This window comes from Salmo salar, chromosome 09 (genome assembly GCF_965601325.2).
Source record: "Salmo salar chromosome 09, fSalSal1, whole genome shotgun sequence".
NCBI classification, from domain to species: domain Eukaryota; kingdom Metazoa; phylum Chordata; class Actinopteri; order Salmoniformes; family Salmonidae; genus Salmo; species Salmo salar.
Window position 1 is genome coordinate 22,042,772 of NC_138299.1, and position 17,897 is coordinate 22,060,668.

Here is a 17,897-nt window from a genome sequence, read left to right on the forward strand (position 1 = left end):
AGGATGTGGGCAGGTTTCTGCCCGGGGGAGTGGGCGGCGTTCGTGGCCTGGGCAGAGATGGCGCAGAACTCGCTCCGCCATTCCTCCACTAACCTCTCCCCCTTTCAGTGTGTATTGGGGTACCAGCCTGTTCTGGCACCGTGGCATCAGAGTCAGACCGAGGCTCCTGTGGTGGACGATTGGTTCAGGCGCGCGGAGGAGACATGGGAAGCCACCCATGCTCACCTCCAGCAGGCCGCGCTGCGCCAAAAGACCAGCACGGACCATCACCGCAGTGAGGCCCGGTGACAGGGTCTGGCTCTCGACCCGAAACCTGCCCCTCCGCCTGCCCTGCCGGAAGCTGGGCCCATGGTTTGTGGGGCCATTTAAAGTCCCGAGGAGAGTGAACGAGGTATGTTACTGGTTACAGCTTCCCTCCGATTACCATATTAACCCCTCGTTCCATGTGTCTCTCCTCAGGCCGATGGTGGCTGGTCCGCTCCAGGAGTCTGAGGTGCGGGAGGTTCCTCCGCCCCCTCTGGACATCGAGGGGGCCCCGGCGTACTCCGTCCGTTCCATCCTGGATTCGAGGCATCGGGCGAGGGGCCTTCAGAGGGGTACGGTCCGGAGGAGAGGTGCTGGGTTCCGGTGGCGGATGTGTTGGACCCTGAACTGCTGCGGGAGTTCCACTGTCGCCGGCCGGATCGCCCTGCGCCTCGCCCTCTATTTATTCCTCTGTTCCCCCTCATGTCTTTGTGTGAGATTGTTTGTGTGTTACGTGTTTTTTAACGCGCCAGGCTGGCGTTTATTATTTCCGTGTTATTTCACGAAGCTTGTTTGAATTGTTAAACATTTATGTTTTGTGACTGTTTTTGCGCGCTTTACACTTTGCCTTGTTGGCTGGAGGATTTTGACGCAGCTGCGTCCGTCTGTCTGTAATCTCTCTCATGCCGAAATAAAGTGTGCGTCTGTTCACAATTCTCTGCTCTCCTGCACCTGACTTCACCACAAGTACGCACACACCTGACACCAGGTGACCACCAGAACGGGTCTCTCTAGTTGCAGAGACCTGAGGAGGTCGAGGGCTGGGGTGGGCGGCTGGCCGGGAGGGGTAGGGTGCACCGTACGTCCCATCAGACGACAGCCTTGCCCCACTTAGAGAGGGGAACAGCTGGGATCAGGTTACACCCCTGGCCCCTGCCAATAGGGCTCCATTAGCTCCATTGTCTGGAGGATGAGACCTAGCCCTATTATCTGACGGGCCTCAAACACTGCCTCGGATGACACCGCTGCCCCCTTTCTAAATGGCCCAATTTCAGGGCCCATTTCCCCTTTCTATGCTCCCCTGGCCAGGAAGGCCCAGTGCACTTGATAGCGTTTGATTCACACGAGCCTCTTTGTGTATGCGTGCCAGAGTGATATCAGTATCTCTGTATGGTGGGGGTGAGCTGGGGGGCTATCGACAAAATGCAGAGTGCTTCTTTCAGACCACTGCTCTGTCCTCTCCCACCCCAAGGTAAATTAGCAGTGAGGCTGATACTCGGGTGCCTTCAGCTATTCATAAAGTAAGTACATTACCTGTTGACTAAGCACAGCGCCTGTGTGTCCACTCTGACTTACCACAGTCTGGGTTGTCCTGTCCGTACAGGCCAGGCTGGCAGCCCATGAAGCATCGGTATGAGCCAATGGTGTTCTCACAGCGCCAGGTGCCACACACTGAGCTACCAAACTCCTTACACTCATTCTGATCTGTGGAGAGAGACAGAAGATGCTCTAATGTCATACACATATCAATCCTATCCTCCACCCTTCACAGCAGCATGGATCTCCAGCATGAGTAGGCCCGGCCAGGAGCCCTGAGATAAACATGTGCTTATGTCATACATGCATGCACACGCACACATGCACTGACACACAGCAACCCTACTCCTCACAGGCAGCACAATAGCTCCCCCAGCATGAGTAGGCCCGGCCAGGAGGCCTGTGGTGCTGCTCAGCAGCAGCATGGCCAAGAGCAATATTTTACAGCAACTGAAAAACGTGTGAAGGAGCAAAGGGAGACGTTCCAGAGGGAGAATCACCTCCATCCCACAATGAGTTAATTCACCCCCCAAAGGGGAGATGGGAAGGAGAGCTCCAGTCACTGGGAGCTCCCTTACGCAAGGCTACAGCCAGAGGAAAGCCTCTGAGCCAGGATTGGACTCTCTCACTGAGGGAACGTTACCACTGAAACCAAACTGATTACAGCTACATAATCAATGTGTTACACCGGGATGCGAACTCTGGTCTAAATGGACCAGAACATTCTATTAACTCTGCTGAAATGTTGTGAGAATGTAGTGATTCAGCTGGGGCAGAAGCAGTGGCTTGTTGTGGGAAGAGTGAGGGAGGTATGAGGTTGGTAGTGTTCTTACCCTCACAGTCGGCTGTGTCTGTAGAGTACTTGAAGCCAGCCTCACAAAGGCAGATGTAGGAGCCAGCCTTGTTTAGACACTGACCATGGGAGCACACGCCATCCTTGCTGCACTCATCAACATCTGGAGGAGAAAGGAGGATGAGAGGGGGGAGAGAGAGAGTGAAAGAGAGAGACGAGGGAAGAGTGCGACCGAGAGAAAAAGAGACAAATGGAGAGGAAAGTGTGAAAGGAAATGATTGTTAAGTTTTCTATGTTGATTACAGTCTTGAAGTATTATCTCCTTTGGTACAATATGAATCAGTTCACCCACTGAGAATCTCATTCTCTTTTAGCATGAAGAAAAATAATGTGTGCAGTCAAGGGTTTGTCTGAGAGTAAGATACACTGCCCATTTGGAACACTGTACTGGCAAACAGGAAATATGAAGAAAAAAAACGATGTACCTTCCCAGCAAACCAGAATTTGTTCTAGGCAAGTTCCCAGAACATTAGTTAGGTTCTGGCAAATTTTCTCATAACACAAAAACTGTCCAGTCGTGCTGATGATTATACAACGAGGGTTGATGATTATACGAGGGTTGATGATTATACAACGAGGGTTGGTGATTATACAACGAGGGTTGGTGATTATACAACGAGGGTTGATGATTATACAACGAGGGTTAATGATCTTGCTGTAGATCTGAAGATTGTAGGTTCAATCCCACATATTATTTAACCAAAAAACGGTTGAGGCTCAGATATAATCTACTAGAAGAGAGGATGTCTTTATTTCATTTAGATATAGAAATCCAGGCAGAATTTAGATTAACTGTAGAAAATAAAACATTCTGTAAAAATGTACTGTTTAACTTTTTCTTTAACACGATATAATTCCTAATTTGAGAAGCTTGATATGATCCCAGCTATCTTATTTTTCATTAACTAAAAAACAAAAGTGATCCTAGATCAGCACTCATAGTCTTGAAAACCTTGTAATTATGGCCCAGAAGTACGCAGCATATAAAGAGTATGAGTGTCGTGATGGTGAATAACCCAGTTAACAGTATATCCCTGGGTTAGTTATGTCTAAGAAGGCTAACGATTGAACATACTGCCATGGTTATATATACTGAAAAAATAAGATTTGGTTATCAAAAATATTCTTTGAATGTTTTTCGGATGTTATAATCCTAATGTTAGATCAAATCCTTTCTAAAACTTAATGGGAATCTTAGATAATGTCCTGGGAATGTTCCCGGTTTACTGGGTTAGCTATTGGTCTGGGAACATTCACTCCGACTAGTAAAACATTTATAATGATGGCTTTATGCTTGATTAAATGTAGATTGGTGGATAATTGCCACATTACAACATAACTTACAAGGTATTTGGACTGAATAATAAGTGGGGGCAAGGCAGAAAAGCAACAAAAATAGAACAGGAATGAAAAGCCCCTCTTCTTCTGCCAAGGGCTGATAATGAGACAAATCTCTCAAGGTAGATAGTAAACACATGTATGGAGGTACAGGGAACAAAATAGTCTGAGAAGTGTCTAGGTAAACACCCCAATTTATGTTCCAGTTTAAGAACTATATGATTCAATAACAAACATTTATAGCAATGATTTATCTCAAACAGAGCTGCATGGCAGGTTATGCTAGATTGACAAGTGATTAGTTCATCTTTGTGATTTATATTAGTCCTATGTCCACTGTTGAGTCCCAGACAGTGAAAGTGCCCATTGCCCTTTAAGCAACCATCTATCCAGCCAGTCCACCTGTGTTCCAACCAGAGGACCAAACACTCTGGGCTCACCTGACCCCCTCCATCCCATGTACCCCCTCTCCTCTCCCTGCAGGGCCCATGGCAGAGAGGCCTGGCTTTCATTGTGTCAGCGCTGCACACACAACAGCAGACGGCATGAAAATATACCCAGCATCTGATTTATAGGATAATTAAAGGACAATATTTGCTGTGGCAGAGGGCCAGGGGAGTGTGCCGGTTGGGTCTGCCTTGCTCACTGGTGTGGTGCTGTAGTACATGGCCACAGCCCAGGGGACATCAGGGAGAGCCTAGCCATCAGCACTGGCTACTGGGGAGGGGCTGCCTAGCCTGCTGGGTACGTATGCGGCGGTAGGTAGCCTTGCGGTTACGAGCGTGGGGCCAGTATCCGAAAGGTCGTTGGTTCGAATCCCCAAGCTGACTAGGTAAACATCTGTTGATGTGTCCTTGGATAAGAGTGTCTGCTAAATGACTAACATGTAAATGAATGGCTGGAAGACGTCTCGGGGCCTCATAACCCCCTCCAGGATCCTCTACCCCCAGAGAGTGGTCTTGCTCTACACTTACCTGCTTCACATCCCTCTAGAGGGATAACATGCTCAGTGTACTGCCCAAAGTTTTTTCATCCAGGCTATGCTAACTCTTGGTACCCTTCAGCAGTAAACTATACCAGAATCAATAATACGCAGGTCAGACATTTAGCCTGAGTTATGTTCCCTTCATATTGATTCTCCCAGAGGGTTCCATTTCTCTGTATTTTGACAGCTAATGCTCCAGAAGGTTTCAGTGAAAGGCTAGCTAGCTCTCTTGCCAACAATTAGGAGCAGCATTTTTTCCCCCTCTGTTGTGACCAGGGCAGTGGGTGCGGCTGGAATGACATCAAACCTGGTCCAGTGGAGCTGAGAGAGGGGGAGCAGTGAGACGGTTGATGTCTGGCCATGGCCTGTTAGAAACAATGTCTGGGTTTGATGACTGCTGCCTAACTGGTCTGGGGAACAAGTGGACACCCAGGCACCCCAGAGCAGGAGCAGAGGGTCAGGGGGGAGAGGGGTCAGCCCTGAGAGAGACAGGGTCAGGGAGTACAAGCTGCCCTCTGCATGCACTGTCTGCCCTCACCCAGACAGGAGAGGGGCATGTGGCTTGTGCTCGTTGTGGTAATACATTCAAACCAGTTGGTAGTTAGTTATAAACAGTATATATTGTTCTCTCTCACCTTGGCAGCCAATTCCATCTGTGGTGCCTGTGGTGTATCCATCAGGACATTTGCAGAGGTAGGAACCCACTGTGTTTAGACAGTCCCCATCTCCACAGATCCCCCCAGACTGACACTCATCCACATCTGTAATACATACACACACACAGAGGCAAACATGACAACATGACAGGCTAATCGGATAGTTAATCAAGGACAGTTCATCAATACACACACAGCTGAACAGGAGAGGACGTCACCCCCCCCCCCCATCCTAAGAGAGAGGGTGTGAGTGTGTGTACCTCTGCAAGATGTCCCGTCCACCATCTCCAGGCCCGGGGGACAGGAGCAGCTGTATGAACCAGGGTTGTTGGTACACTGTCCTGCCAGACACAGACCGTGGTCCTCACACTCGTTGATGTCTGTCGGGGGACACGTAGGGGAAACAGACACACACAGTGCGTAATGTAGCGTGACACATTCCCACCACAGCTGGGAGGTCATTAGGTCTTAATCCAAGTGGGTCCTCACTTTGTCCTCCAAATAAAACGGCCAAAACTTCAAGGAAAGTGTCACAACCTCCCACATGAATATACATCATTTTCATCTTTTACATCAGGGAATTATGACGACTCAAATCGCATCTACTGCACAGGAGGTTGGTGGCACCTTAATTGGGGAGGATGGGCTCGTGGTAATGACTGGAGCGGAATCAGTGGAATGGTATCAAACACATCATACACATAGTTTCCAGATGTTTGATGCCATTCCATTTGCTCCATTCCAGCCTCCACTGATCTGCAGGTACTCGTCTACCACGCAGAGCTGTGACTGACTACAAATAAATCATCAGCATAAGAGGAGAACTTCAAGCAGGAGTGAAGGGTCATTAGAGTTTAGTCCCAGGTAAAAAAGTAGTACCTTCACAGGTGAGCCCATTGGGCGCCAGCGTGAAGCCAAGGTCACAGGTCATACAGGAGTAGGAGCCCTCTGTGTTGCTGCAAACGCCCATGGGACAGACCCCTGGGGACAGGCACTCATTTATGTCTGAGAGAGAGAGAGTGAGAGAGAGAGAGAGAGAGAGAGAGAGAGAGAGAGAGAGAGAGAGGAGAGAGAGAGGAGAGAAAGAGAGGAGAGAGACAGAGAGAAGAGAGATGGAGACAGAGAGAGAGGAGAGAAAGAGAGAATGAATGAAAGAAAGAGAGGAGAGAGACAGAGAGAAGAGAGACGGAGACAGAGAGGGGAGAGAGAGAAAAGAGAGAGAGCATCATAACATGAGTGAGGTCAGATCTAGCCTAAGGAGCCAGTCTCTCAGTCTGTCTCTGGCCTGACAACATGACTAATGACTGAATGCAAGGAGCCAGTCTCTCAGTCTGTCTCCGGCCTGACAACATGACTCATGACTGAATGCAAGGAGCCAGTCTCTCAGTCTGTCTCTGGCCTGACAACATGACTAATGACTGAATGCAAGGAGCCAGTCTCTCAGTCTGTCTCTGGCCTGACAACATGACTAATGACTGAATGCAAGGAGCCAGTCTCTCAGTCTGTCTCTGGCCTGACAACATGACTAATGACTGAATGCAAGGAGCCAGTCTCTCAGTCTGTCTCCTGCCTGACAACATGACTAATGACTGAATGCAAGGAGCCAGTCTCTCAGTCTGTCTCCGGGCCTGAAAACATGACTCATGACAATGCAAGGAGCCAGTCTCTCAGTCTGTCTCCGGCCTGACAACATGACTCATGACTGAATGCAAGGAGCCAGTCTCTCAGTCTGTCTCCGGCCTGACAACATGACTCATGACTGAATGCAAGGACAGTAAGCAAAGCCTCCTTTATTAGCTTGCACTGACAGTGCTTTATTAAAAAGGGTGGAGAGAAGTATGCAGGACAGGCATCTATTCCAAAACAGCAAGCTATTACAGGTGGTGTATAATTACTGTATCAACAAACACTCATGGCTCTCTGTTATGTGATCATTGGAAATTCCTTGCTCTGGTACAGATTGTATTTCTTACGAGGGAAATAGTGAAGGCCATTGTTAAGTGAATGGAATGGCTTTTGGTTTGCCTGTGGGTCAACAGAGGAGTTCCACAGTTTGTGCTGGCTGCGTAGGAGCTGGGGAGTGGTTGGTTTCATTTCAAATTAAGCCGTTAATCTTTCCCTGGCATGAAGACATCCATTAAAATCCAATCAAAGTCTGACTTGGACTTGTTTTCAGGATTTTCCCAGGGCAAAAAACATTTCAAAAAGGAGATCTTCTTCCTAGTCTCAATCCACCCTTCCATTAAATGACATTAGAGTATGAACTGGATCTGTGCTGTGCATCTTGGGGAGAAGAATAGGAGGGCGGAGGTGAGTGTGTTCCAGAGGTTAGACAGTCTTACCCTGGCAGTGGGAGCCATCCTCAGACAGGGTAAAGCCAGTCCCACAGCTGCTGCAGGAGAAGGATCCGGGACTGTTCCTACACAGCTGGCCTGGGCACACGTTAGCCACCAAGCACTCATCCACATCTGAACAACAGGACAGAGAAACAGAGAGAGAAGGCCAGTTAACTACATACCTGAACAGCAGCAGAGGATAGAATGCCTGGTGGAAAACATGACTACATGCCACATGTAATCATTTCGATCAGTTTCTAATTGATATGGCATAAAGTTCCACTGTCAACACATCTATCTCTCCCGCTGATCTATCAGTGGGACAGGCTGACTTCACTGTGTTTTATTTGAAGCCCATGTCTCTTTCTTTTGAACGCGGATCAGATGGATGGTGCCAGAGGGAGAGGGATGCAGGATCCAGTTATGATGTGATGTCTGGGAGGAGTATTTTGGGATCTTTAGCTAAGGAGAGGGGCTTTGGTCCAATCCGTCACACCTGACATCATTTACAGACAACCTGAGCCTGCTGTTAACAAAAGGCGATGTGGGAGAGAGGCTTGGCTGGACTCACGCAGGGCCCAATGGGGGCGTTACCTGGCACACTCTCTCACATCTGTCACAGGCAGGGCAGAGTGCAGAGGGCAGAGCCTAACATGCTCATAGAGCACTCGGTAACACATGGCCTGGTAACGCACACACCAACTCACATGTACGCAGGAAATGCGTCCAAGACTCACCATCACACTCCAGCCCATCCTCAGTCACTCTATAGCCTGACCCACAGGTGGTGCAGGTGAAGGAACCCTCAGTGTTGGTGCATGTTCCCCTGGGGCACGTAGTGGGCAGCTCACACTCATCAATATCTGTAATACACCAATACGGACTACTAAGTAAAACACCACTCCTTCGATGGACCATTAGATGTGGTTTCAGGGAGAATGGACCGACCTTCACACAGCTCTCCATCTAGGGAGACGCTGTAGCCTGAGGGACAGGTGATGCAAGAGAAGGAGCCCTCAGAGTTCAGACAGATCCCGTTAGCACACACAGACCCAGACCGGCACTCATCAATATCTGGAGGAGACACCAGGCCAGCACAGACATTAATTACTATTGGCAAACAAACTATATACAAGTATTGCGTTACAGTTCTAAGACACACCTAGATCACAGTAACAGAGACAGTTATACATCTTTACAGAAGGCGTGGGTGAGTGTTCCAGCTGGGGAAGGCTTTGGCTGGACTCACCCTCACACCTCTGCCTGTCCTGGGACACCCTGTATCCGTCTTTACAGCGGGTGCAGGTGAAGGAGCCCTCTGTGTTGGCACACACCCCTCCCAGACACATGTCTGCCTTGGAGCACTCATCCACATCTGGAATAAAATGACAGATTGTCATGAAAAATGAGCAGTAGGATGCTACACACTGTCTGACATGCACCATATCTGTCCATGGTGGATGATGATCCTTCACCATGTTGCCTGAAATGCTAAGGGTTGAACGGGTTCCATACCTTCACATCTCTGTCCATCCGCTGAGCGCTGGAATCCAGGTCGGCAGTTCTCGCATGAGTAGGAACCTTCGGAATTGGTGCAAATTCCCGCGGGGCACACAGGTGTAGCACATTCGTCAACATCTAATAAAAACAACGATGAGGCATTAAAAGAGCCATAGAGAGCTCAGAGCTCGAGGAGAACAGCGGCATGCCGTGAAGGCTCATATTCCACATATCTAATCTTTTACAGACCTTCACAGGCCCTGCCGTCTGGAGCGCTTTGGTAACCAGGGTTACAGCTGCACCTGTGGGAGCCATCCAGATTGACACACCTGCCATGGAGACAGGCTCCAGGGAGCAGACACTCATCCACATCTGGAGAAAAGACAGTATGTTAGAGGACCTTGTTAAACCACCGCTCATCCTCACTGTTAACAACATTTATTACAAAAAACCTGGACCTCAAAGGCTTCTTCAGTAGCACCATTTCCACTTCAGAGAACTGTTTATTTTAATTACCGAAACTGGAGAATGAATGATGTGGAACTTATGTTTTCACAAACAAGTACCTTGGCAACTGCTGTTGTCCAGAGAGGCCCGGTATCCTTGGTAACAGCTGCAGCTGTAGGAGCCCTCGGAGTTGACACACCTACCGTGGGCGCACACCGATTGGTCCAAACACTCGTTGACATCTGAGGGTCAAGACAGGTCGCCAACATTGAGGTCACCACGCACCAAGACACATGAGTTTCACTGTGACAGATTTCAGACAGTAAAACACCCAGAACCCACGTCATGATTAGTTGGAATATACTGTACCCCGTGAATGTTTGTTATTATCTATTGTCCTGCCTTAATCTTTTCCAATTCATGCTCTAAGTCAATACACATGACAATAACAAGTTATTTCTGTGGAAGAAATCATACAGAAACGTTGTTTTAGTTGACTCCAAAAAGGCATAAAACAAAGACTATATTTCATGGCTCTCCAAGAATTTGCCCGGCAGCTCTTTCCTCTGTGCGTGTGATAGAGAGCATCTGTGTGTCTGTGAGTGTGTGAGTGGGCAGAGTACAACTCTCTCAACACAGTTGTGTGGGCAGGTTCAGTGTGAGGTGAATGACACAGTAGAAACAGAGGGCTACTGCACTGAAAACATCCAGTGGAACACAGGCAGGGCTTTGTGTGTCTCGTCTCGCGGTGGCTGTAGCCAGACGTCTGTCAGTAGGGCCCAAAACTTTGTTTCTGCAATCTCCTGGCATCTCTCAGTCCTCTACGATAAGCCTGACATGAGACTGGAGCTGTTCTCTCTATCGCACAACCAATTAGGCTTATCCACAACGCAGCCAATTGGGCTCCAACTACTGTGCTACAGGCAATTGACTGAGGCAAACACTGGAAACAAACATAGAGAACACACACGCTGCTTGCATACATGGTCCCTGGTTTAGTTGAGTTCCTTCACCCATGTGGATATTAGCCTGTTAGTGGGGGTTTTGAACCAACTTTATTTAGCTCCTCTGTTCCACCTCATTTACAGAGGAAGTGCAACTCAGCAGCTAGTCATACTCCACATCACAATATAGAACGCTATGAGTGCATTGATTGTATTTGTTTAAAGACCTACTAGCGGAAAATAATGGAGCCCATGTACTGTTTTCTTTGAAGGAAAGTAATAAAACGGGAGTAATCAAAGAGCCCGTAAGGTAAGGTCGAGCCTTCTTCCGTCATACGAATCATTGGGAAGAAGTTATAGAACGGGCCAAAAAACCTGCCTGGATAAGTTCACCTTTCACAGGCCAGCTCAGTCAGGGAGGACTTGACCTTCACACAATAATCACCTCAGACGCTGAAGGATACAATATTTTTCTGGAGGAGGCGAGAAGGAGAAGACGTCACAATACCAGCCAGGAGCGTCTTACGTAACAGGAACACCTCAAGGTTAGGTGACGTTGGCTCGTTCAGCATGCTACAGACCTAGTGTGTCATGCATTGTGTATTGAAGCCTTATAAACCCCCGTAGTGGTTTTATAGTGTAACAGAGGCAGTTATACGAGTGACTAACCACGGCCCTGTTTGTCTGACAGTTGGGTAATATTGACCCCTTGACCCCTTCATACATCTCAGTCATCACTCCAGTCCTCTCCCCTTGACCCAGTAATAAAGACATAGCCCCGCTGGGCTCCACTGCAGAGGCCAGAGCCATCCAAAAATAATAGGCTGTTTGTTTAAGGCTGTGGCCAAGGGAAAATATTTTGACTCTCACAAATTGAAGTATTACAAACAATCTTTTACAGCAGCAGATGATGTGAAAAGATCAGCAATAACAAGGGTGATATGTTTAACCCATAACAGTCTAAGCACTGTCTAAGCCAGAGGGGGGGTTCTACTAAGCTATATGGAATTGTTTTAAGAATGTCATACCAAGGATCATTTAGCTATTTCATTTAGAATTTTAAGACCCCTTGAAGTATTTTTAAATTTTTTTTAGAAATATTTGAGTAACATTTTTATTTGGCCTTACTGCTATTAGCCCATACAAACGCATTGAATAACAGGTTCACTACACAGAACAACAGATAGTCCCCCCCCCCCCCCCCCAAAAAAAAAATTAAATAAATAAGTTTGTTCTGAAGTGTCTGTCCTATATCTGAGAGATATAAGAAAAATCAGGCAACATTTGTTCTTTTTTTCACGTTTTTAACCCCTTAATCTTGGCATTAAACAGTTTCCATATTTATAGTCCTTCTATAAATGTTTTCAACTGGTACCGGGAGACCCTTCAGACGAGTCTTGTTCAGCCTGTGGGCGTCCTAGAGCAAAACATCTACGTGTTCATGAGAGTCTCACCTTTCTACAGAGGGGTCATATTAGTGTGTAGCCCAAACCGTTCGGACGCTACAGACGATTTGGTCTGACAAACACCTGTCACCTTTCACCGCAGATGCGGAAGTGCAACATCGGCATAATAAGACGCATCCAATGTAAAAAAAAACGGACATCTCGAGCTTAAACTGACAGATTTTTATGGAGATTTTTTTTGTTATGCTAATAAAATTTCAGCGGGGGCGTGGACATCGACTCTAGGGGGTTAAACAATATGGGTCTGGCCCTGGGGGTTAGGGATTGGTGGGGATGGGCAGATATTACAAAAATAATAGAGCAACTGGAAGGTTAAAGAGTGAGGGAGAGAAGGACCTAGCCTATGAGTCACTAAATCATTGCCCACGCTATGAGAGAGCCATCACTCAAGCCCCACCATGGCCTCTCCTGCGAGTGCTGTGGTTGGGGTGCTGTGGTAGTCCCCTGCACATAAAACATCCAATATTAACCCCTTTGAAAAGAGTATAACAGCATGAAATACATTTTCCACTATCCTTAATGACTCCAGCCCTTTGAGTGAAAAATCTAATTCAGTCCAGTGTGGTTGCAAACTGTAGAGTATCAGGCCTGTCAACATGTCCTTAAGACCATTCACTGTTGCACCGATGACGTCTCATTGGTCATTTCTGGTGTTGCCAACTGCAAGCTTTGCTCACGTAAAGTGTGCCAGGCAGGCTGGGGGAATATTATCCAATCATAAAGAAGTTTAAGAGGGAAACCCAGCTTATTTCCAGGCATGGCCCCTGGAGGCCCATCTTACCCAGACATCTCCCGCTGGCAGCCCTGAACCCGGGGCCACAGGCCTGGCACTGGAAGGAGCCTGGGGTGTTGACACACCTTCCACTGGGGCACGAGCTGGGGCCCTGGCACTCATTTACGTCTGGCAATGGAACAGGGGAGGGAGAGGAGAGAGTGGAGTTGAGGAAATACCATTAAGATAAGCCTGGATCTAGTCTCTGCATTTACATGGGCACTCGCACGCACACATGCACACACACACACCAATAATCATGCCCATATCCTCCCTCTGGTATTGCCTCCTATTTAAAGTCTCCACTTTGTTTTTCCCCTGGCTCAGAGCTGAGGAAAATACAACAATGCCTGTTCTGTGGCTGGATTAGATATAAACCCAGTGCAGCCAATAAACACCCATGGCCAGCATTGTGATGTTCTGTGGATGTTCTGAAAGTACAGAGTATTAAGGTTGTCTGTCTCTGTGCTGGATTCACCTTCACACTGCCCTTTCCAGGACTTGGCGTAGCCACTCTTGCATTCACAGGTGTAAGATCCCTCTGTGTTGACACAGTCACCATCCTGGCACTTGTTGGCCATGTCACACTCATTTATATCTGCACAGAATCCCCAAAACAAGTCAGAGAGGGAAGTAACAAAGAGTGGCTATTGTTCTATGAATCTGGCTCATTAGAGAAACATTGCTAGTCTGAAATTGGCCTTAAATTGCCTTAAATTGCCTTGAAATACAACATAAAAGACTGTTTGAAAATGATGGCACATTACACTTATATAGCATGTTTAAAAAGCTCAAATGTGTCTTCTTAGAGCATAATTCATATTTAAATCTGTCTCTCAGTTCCCCTGGTCGCTCTGGGGAGTGCTTTAGCTAGTATTCTCGTGTGAGAGCACCAGCTAGTACAGTATTTATGTGAGCAGTGAGAACATCACTGGGTGAACGTCCCTTCCTAAAACTACAGCACCCAACATGCTTTTCCCCATCTCACCCTGGCAGAACTTCCTGTTCTGGGTGATGACCTGGCTGTAGCCGCTGTAGCATTGGCAGGTGTAGGAGCCAAAGGTGTTCACACAACGGCCCTTCCCTCCACAAGGGTCCCCCTCACACTCATTCACATCTGGACAGAGAGAGGGAAGGAGGGAGACAGACAGAGAGGGAGAGAGAGAGAGGGGAGGGGAGAGAGACAGAAAGAAACAAATAAAGAGAGAGAGAGATACAGAGAGAAAGAAAGAGGGGGGAGAAAGGCCAGAGTGTTCCATTTCAGTTCCATTTCACCACTGGAAACCTTGTCCTTTCCAACCCTTCACTCTGGAGCCCCTCCACAGTGCAGAGTGGAGTGCAAGCATTCCTCAGTGATGGGCCAGAGCAGGGTTTGGACGGCGACTGCAGAGTGAGGTAACGGATCACAGCTCTGTGGCAGCTCTCTGGATTGCTCCGACCTTGTTGTCAGGCGTTGCATAAAGGGTCAACATAAACACAGGGATCGCTTTCACTTGGCTCTTGAGTTCTCAAGGCCTCTGTGCTTGTATCGTATGTGGTGTGAACGGCGAGGCTCGTGTTGAGACAATGATATGGAGAGCTGACAGAACTCCCGGAGAAGCCCCCTTTGCCCACCCGGCTATTCCCGTCTTACCGATGCAGTTGGTCTGGAGTGCGCTCAGCTTGTAGCCGGGGTCACAGTAGCAGGTGTAGCCTGTCTGCACTGGCACACACAGCCCATGGCCACATATGGTTGGAGTGATGGAGCACTTGTCAATATCTGTGAGGAGATACTGACACTGACTTACCTGTGTGAACATTCAATACAATACAATACAATACAATACAACACAATACAATACAATACAATACAATACAATACAATACAATACAATACAATACAATACAATACAATACAATACCAACAGACATGCCGTGTTCGTCCTATCCTATTAAGTTGTCTTTTCCACTCTTCTTAAACACGATCTACTCCAAAGAAAGTTTACTCGTCCACCACGTGTTATTCTCCATGGAAACGCGCAGGCTGCTTTATGGCAGGCTGCATGGATGGGACACGTTTTACTGCGGTGTAGTGTTCAAACATGTGGCAGGGGGCGCTCACTAAGAGTCAGGATGACAGGGAGGGGCCATGCACTGTTAAGCCTGTCATTGGACTTGTCAGTTGTTTGTTCCAGTCCAAAGTGGTTCTTGTAAACATGAGCTGAGGGTGGGCTGCTGGGTTTGACTCAGAGCTCTGACCCTCTCCATAGGATGACCGCGAGTCACAAACACACAGTCTTCTCTCTCTTCTTTTCATGCAGGCCTGGCGTCTGTCCAGTCCAGACAGTTTCCTCTTCCAAAAGGCACACTCTCTCTGGTTTCTCGCCCTCTGTGCTGCTCGGAAGCCTGAAGCCAAGTTGGCTTGGGGCAGAGGGTCCACTAAGAGGACAATTCATCCTATGCTTCCCCTTGCTACACTACAGGTCAGCCCTAAGAAATGTCTATCAAACAGGCCTGTTGGACATTCAAGTCACAAATGAACTGAGAAATCCCATTTGTATCTAGAAAGCATAAAGTTTAATTTCAATTCTACATTTAAATAGTTATTGGGGAGCATTATGAGTAGACTGTTCCAATTCATTGAATTACCAAAGCTTGTCACACCATTAAATCAAACTAAATCTGCATCTGCTAATGGACTGTTCATCTAGCATCAGTGGATGTTGAGGCACAGTGGCCAGTGCAGTGGAGACCATGAAGTGTACTGTGACCATGCCTCTCACCTGTGACCTGAGTGGCCACATTGATGGAGGCTGTGTCCTTGCCCTCAGATTCAGGCCCCAGGTTGATGGGAGAGTCAGGAGTCACTTTCTCTACCACATCTACCGGAGACAGAGTTGGGGGACAAGAGAGAGGGAGAGAGACAGAGAGAGAAACAGAGAGAGAGAAAGAGAGAAGAAAGACAGAGAGGGAAAGAGAGAAAAGAGACGAGGTGTCAACGTGTCAATGGGCCAATGGGGAGAGCAGACTGGATATCCAACAGCCTTGGCTGCTGCTACTCTCCCCTGACTGACATAGTATCTGCTTTTCCAACTGGCAATGGCATGACAATCACTCACAAGGTCCTCCTACGGTAGCATGGCAGTGATATAAAGGTGAAATACGCCTTTTCTGCTTGCTAAAAACAGATAACAGACATCAATCAGCTGGACCCATAGATCGACTCAACATACAGACTGTCAATGTTTTCATTGGCAGGGGAATCCCGAGGCAGGCTGCCTCTGCTGTGTGCTTTGTGTGAGCAATTTATAGAAAATGGATCAGCACTCCTTGTGCCTGACTACTTGATGAATCTCTGCTTTCTCTGGCACTCTCATTGGTTTTATCAATGCACCATGAGGTGTCGGATCACTGTGTAAAAACACCACAGTAAATTACAGGCTGAAACTGTGATTATGAGTTATGAATATGAACAGACACCATTGTGACGAGGTTCTTTGATGAATTGGGATTGAGATACATTACCTGGGTACTTCAATGGGGAGTCAGTCGCAACAGGACGCTGTGGAATAAGCAAGAATAGGTTCGAATTTGGTTATAACAAAATGTGTTTCTCTCTTCTGACAGTTTTTACCGTCAATGTATTTTTTCATATCGATTGCAATTACTTAATACCATAGGAGTCTTAAAGCTAAGACGCTGTGATTTCTTCTAAAATAAACATTTCAAAAGCATGTGTTTTTTTCTGAGAGAAGAGGAACTCACCGGGTTGAATATTTCCACATCTGTTAGGAGAGAGAGAAGTGGCTGTGTTATCAGTAGAGAAAACTGACATTCGGTTAGCATTACCGCGCATTGTCATTGAGATATCAATCCATGTTCTCATCGGGCGTTTTACTGTTTAGACGCCATCTTAAGGTCTTTGTTTCCAATAAAACTCATCTTACAGCACATTTATCCCTAAAGCCAGGGAGAAGACCTACACTCTGATAATGTACTATACAGCCCATAGAAACACTTGAAACAGATATCTCAGATAATGAAGACACAATCCCTAAATATTTATGGTCTCCTTATATAAATCATTTTGCTCGGGCCATGCCGATAAATGATCTCATAACTGTAAATCAGAAGAATGTTTCACAGAAGATTCAGAGGTCGCAGATGTTTGACCTGTGTGGATTAAGTACTCTGCTCAAATGCTTTTGGGAGGTGTATTCTGACCGATAGGGGAAGCAAATACGGTTTGATATTTAGTAGATGAGGATAAACCTGTTATTTGTGGAGATAAAAACATCCTGTTGATGTTTTCGTCTGTGTAAACAGCTACTTTATCCTCGTCTACTAAAAGGTTTTCCATTGTGTAACCTCGTAAACTTAGACCCATTTTAATATAGTATGTTGTAGAAATAATATGATCAATGGTCGACTGGCTACCTTATTTGGACACAAATACCACAATAAAATATGCATAACAATATAATTGTTCTCACCTTGAGGCTGGCTGGGGGTCTCCCCAGCTGGATGCTGGGTGTCTGGGTCTGGAAGGAGAGGGTGTTGTGGTTGTTGGGAGGTGTGAGGGTACTGGGGGATCTGGGGCGTCTGGGGGACCTCTTGAGGGTGCTGTGGATGGTGGGGTTTGTGGGATTGATGAGGGTACCGTGGGGTCTGGGGGTGGTGGGGTATCTCCTGTGGGTGTTGTGGGTGTTGTGGTTGGTGGGGGTGTTGTGGATGCTGTGGTTGATGTGGTTGGCGGTGGTAGGGGTACTGTGGGATCTGTGGGGTCTGTGGGACGTGGGGCAGCTGCTGCGGGGGCTGAGCTGGCTGCTGGGGCAGTTGGGGGTGGCTAGGGTTTTGGGCCTCCCAGGAAACGCCAGTCCTCCTCAGCTCCTCTTCCTCCAGCTGTCTCAGGGAGATCTGCACGTCGGAGCGCGAGTATGTGTAGCCGTGGCCAGCGGGACAGATCTCCTTGAAATGGTCTGCAGGCGTACAGGGGCAAACAAAGAACCATAGAAAACATCATAAGGCCATATTCCCCCCTTGGGCTCCTGAGCTAACATG

General features: G+C 47.5%; 1 protein-coding gene across 2 annotated transcripts in view; it reads right to left on the bottom strand.

Annotated features, from left to right (window-relative positions):
* LOC106611061 (latent-transforming growth factor beta-binding protein 2) overlaps positions 1-17,897 on the bottom strand; it is a 158,404-nt gene that overhangs the window by 18,875 nt on the left and 121,632 nt on the right. For both annotated transcript variants that reach the window (XM_082955662.1, XM_014210912.3), the window contains exons 12-31: positions 17,330-17,815; positions 16,602-16,621; positions 16,362-16,398; positions 15,620-15,718; positions 14,491-14,616; positions 13,846-13,974; positions 13,336-13,455; positions 12,867-12,986; positions 9,795-9,917; positions 9,478-9,600; positions 9,244-9,366; positions 8,978-9,103; positions 8,677-8,802; positions 8,466-8,591; positions 7,735-7,860; positions 6,272-6,397; positions 5,653-5,772; positions 5,372-5,497; positions 2,394-2,516; positions 1,600-1,728 (exon numbers count right to left, since the gene is read on the bottom strand). In XM_082955662.1, coding sequence (XP_082811788.1) covers positions 1,600-1,728; positions 2,394-2,516; positions 5,372-5,497; positions 5,653-5,772; positions 6,272-6,397; positions 7,735-7,860; positions 8,466-8,591; positions 8,677-8,802; positions 8,978-9,103; positions 9,244-9,366; positions 9,478-9,600; positions 9,795-9,917; positions 12,867-12,986; positions 13,336-13,455; positions 13,846-13,974; positions 14,491-14,616; positions 15,620-15,718; positions 16,362-16,398; positions 16,602-16,621; positions 17,330-17,815 — 2,634 coding nt within the window. The remainder of the gene's footprint in view (positions 1-1,599; positions 1,729-2,393; positions 2,517-5,371; positions 5,498-5,652; positions 5,773-6,271; positions 6,398-7,734; positions 7,861-8,465; positions 8,592-8,676; positions 8,803-8,977; positions 9,104-9,243; positions 9,367-9,477; positions 9,601-9,794; positions 9,918-12,866; positions 12,987-13,335; positions 13,456-13,845; positions 13,975-14,490; positions 14,617-15,619; positions 15,719-16,361; positions 16,399-16,601; positions 16,622-17,329; positions 17,816-17,897) is intronic.